We start from the raw sequence: 1,411 nt of genomic DNA, 5'->3' as shown, positions 1-1,411 counted from the left end.
ATGAAGGAATGGGGGTGGGGTAGGAGGTGGGAGTGCGGGTACGGAGAGGAAGGAGGAGAGGAGGGAGGAAAAGAGGATTGGGGGTGGAAAGGGAAGGGTGTAGGAGGGGCACACTCCTTACCTTATGTCTTGTCTTGTGTGTAGTTGTCGACTTGACTGGCCGCGACGAGTAGGGCGGCTGGGTAGCTCCTTGTGAGTCCCGCTCAGCTCCCCGATCAGGCATGAGTTGTTTGTCGGTGCGAGGTCATTGTTTACATGAGGGATATGGTGTTGACTGAGGAGAGAAGATTTTGGAGTGGGTGTGAGGGTTTTGTTTGGCCGTTTTGTATCTCCCCTTATCCACGCTTCATGACGTCATGTCCACACCACCCCTTTCCCTTCCACGTCCTCGCTGTCCCTTTCCTTCCCAGGGCGCCATGTCCACACCGCCGTCCTGACATCATGCCAGGACTGCTTTTCCCTTCTATGACGTCATGTTCTCATCCCCCCTTTCCCTTCCATGACGTCATGTTCTCATCTCCCCTTTCCCTTCCATGACGTCATGTTCTCATCTCCCCTTTCCCTTCCATGACGTCATGTTCTCATCTCCCCTTTCCCTTCCATGACGTACATGTCCTCATCTCCCCTTTCCCTTCCATGACGTACATGTCCTCATCCCCCCTTTCCCTTCCATGACGTACATATCCTCATCTCCCCTTTCCCTTCCATGACGTCATGTTCTCATCCCCCTTTCCCTTCCATGACGTCATGTTCTCATCCCCCCTTTCCCTTCCATGACGTACATGTTCTCATCTCCCCTTTCCCTTCCATGACGTACATGTCCTCATCTCCCCTTTCGCTTCCACGACGTACATGTCCTCATCCCCCCTTCCCTTCCATGACGTCATGTCCTCACCTCCCCTTCCCCTCCCCTCCAGGTGTCCGCGGCACGTTCCTCCTACACGCGGGTCACGTGGCACGAGCCAGCCCCTTCCACCAGTGTGCCCGCTTCTACGCCGACAACCTGCCCCTGCTCACCAACGACTCCTTCACCAGTGACGTCAACACTCTGCTGGATTGCCCCTGCTCCCAGGCCCGGATGGGCAGCCAGTGGACGCTAGTCAGAAGGCAAGGGGAGGACGAGGATGCGGTCACATGTTTCGCAATCAACCCGGCTGTCAGGGAGAAGTTCTTCCCGGGGAATTATCTCAATAAGGTAACGTGTCGGTGTATGCAGCGTCAGAGTAGCGAATTAGTGTACGCCGTTTGAACAGAGTGTCAGTAATAAATAATATCAACAGCAATAATAATAACAATAACAATAACACTAATAATAATGATAATAATAATAATAATAATAAATTTAATAAAAATAACAGCGATATTATAGTAATAATAATAATATAACAATGATAACAATAATAATATTAGC

General features: G+C 51.0%; 1 protein-coding gene across 1 annotated transcript in view; it reads left to right on the top strand.

Annotated features, from left to right (window-relative positions):
* Positions 1–917: 917 nt before the first annotated feature.
* Positions 918–1,411, top strand: part of LOC101863358 — a gene marked incomplete at both ends in the record, with an annotated part of 70,737 nt that continues 70,243 nt past the window's right edge. Inside the window, 1 exon segment of the mRNA XM_013085214.2 lies at positions 918–1,195. Within this exon segment, the coding sequence (XP_012940668.2) occupies positions 918–1,195 (278 nt within the window).

Source organism: Aplysia californica, unplaced genomic scaffold, assembly GCF_000002075.1.
Source record: "Aplysia californica isolate F4 #8 unplaced genomic scaffold, AplCal3.0 scaffold00357, whole genome shotgun sequence".
Lineage (NCBI taxonomy): Eukaryota > Metazoa > Mollusca > Gastropoda > Aplysiida > Aplysiidae > Aplysia > Aplysia californica.
This window is presented reverse-complemented; position numbering and strand designations above follow the sequence as displayed.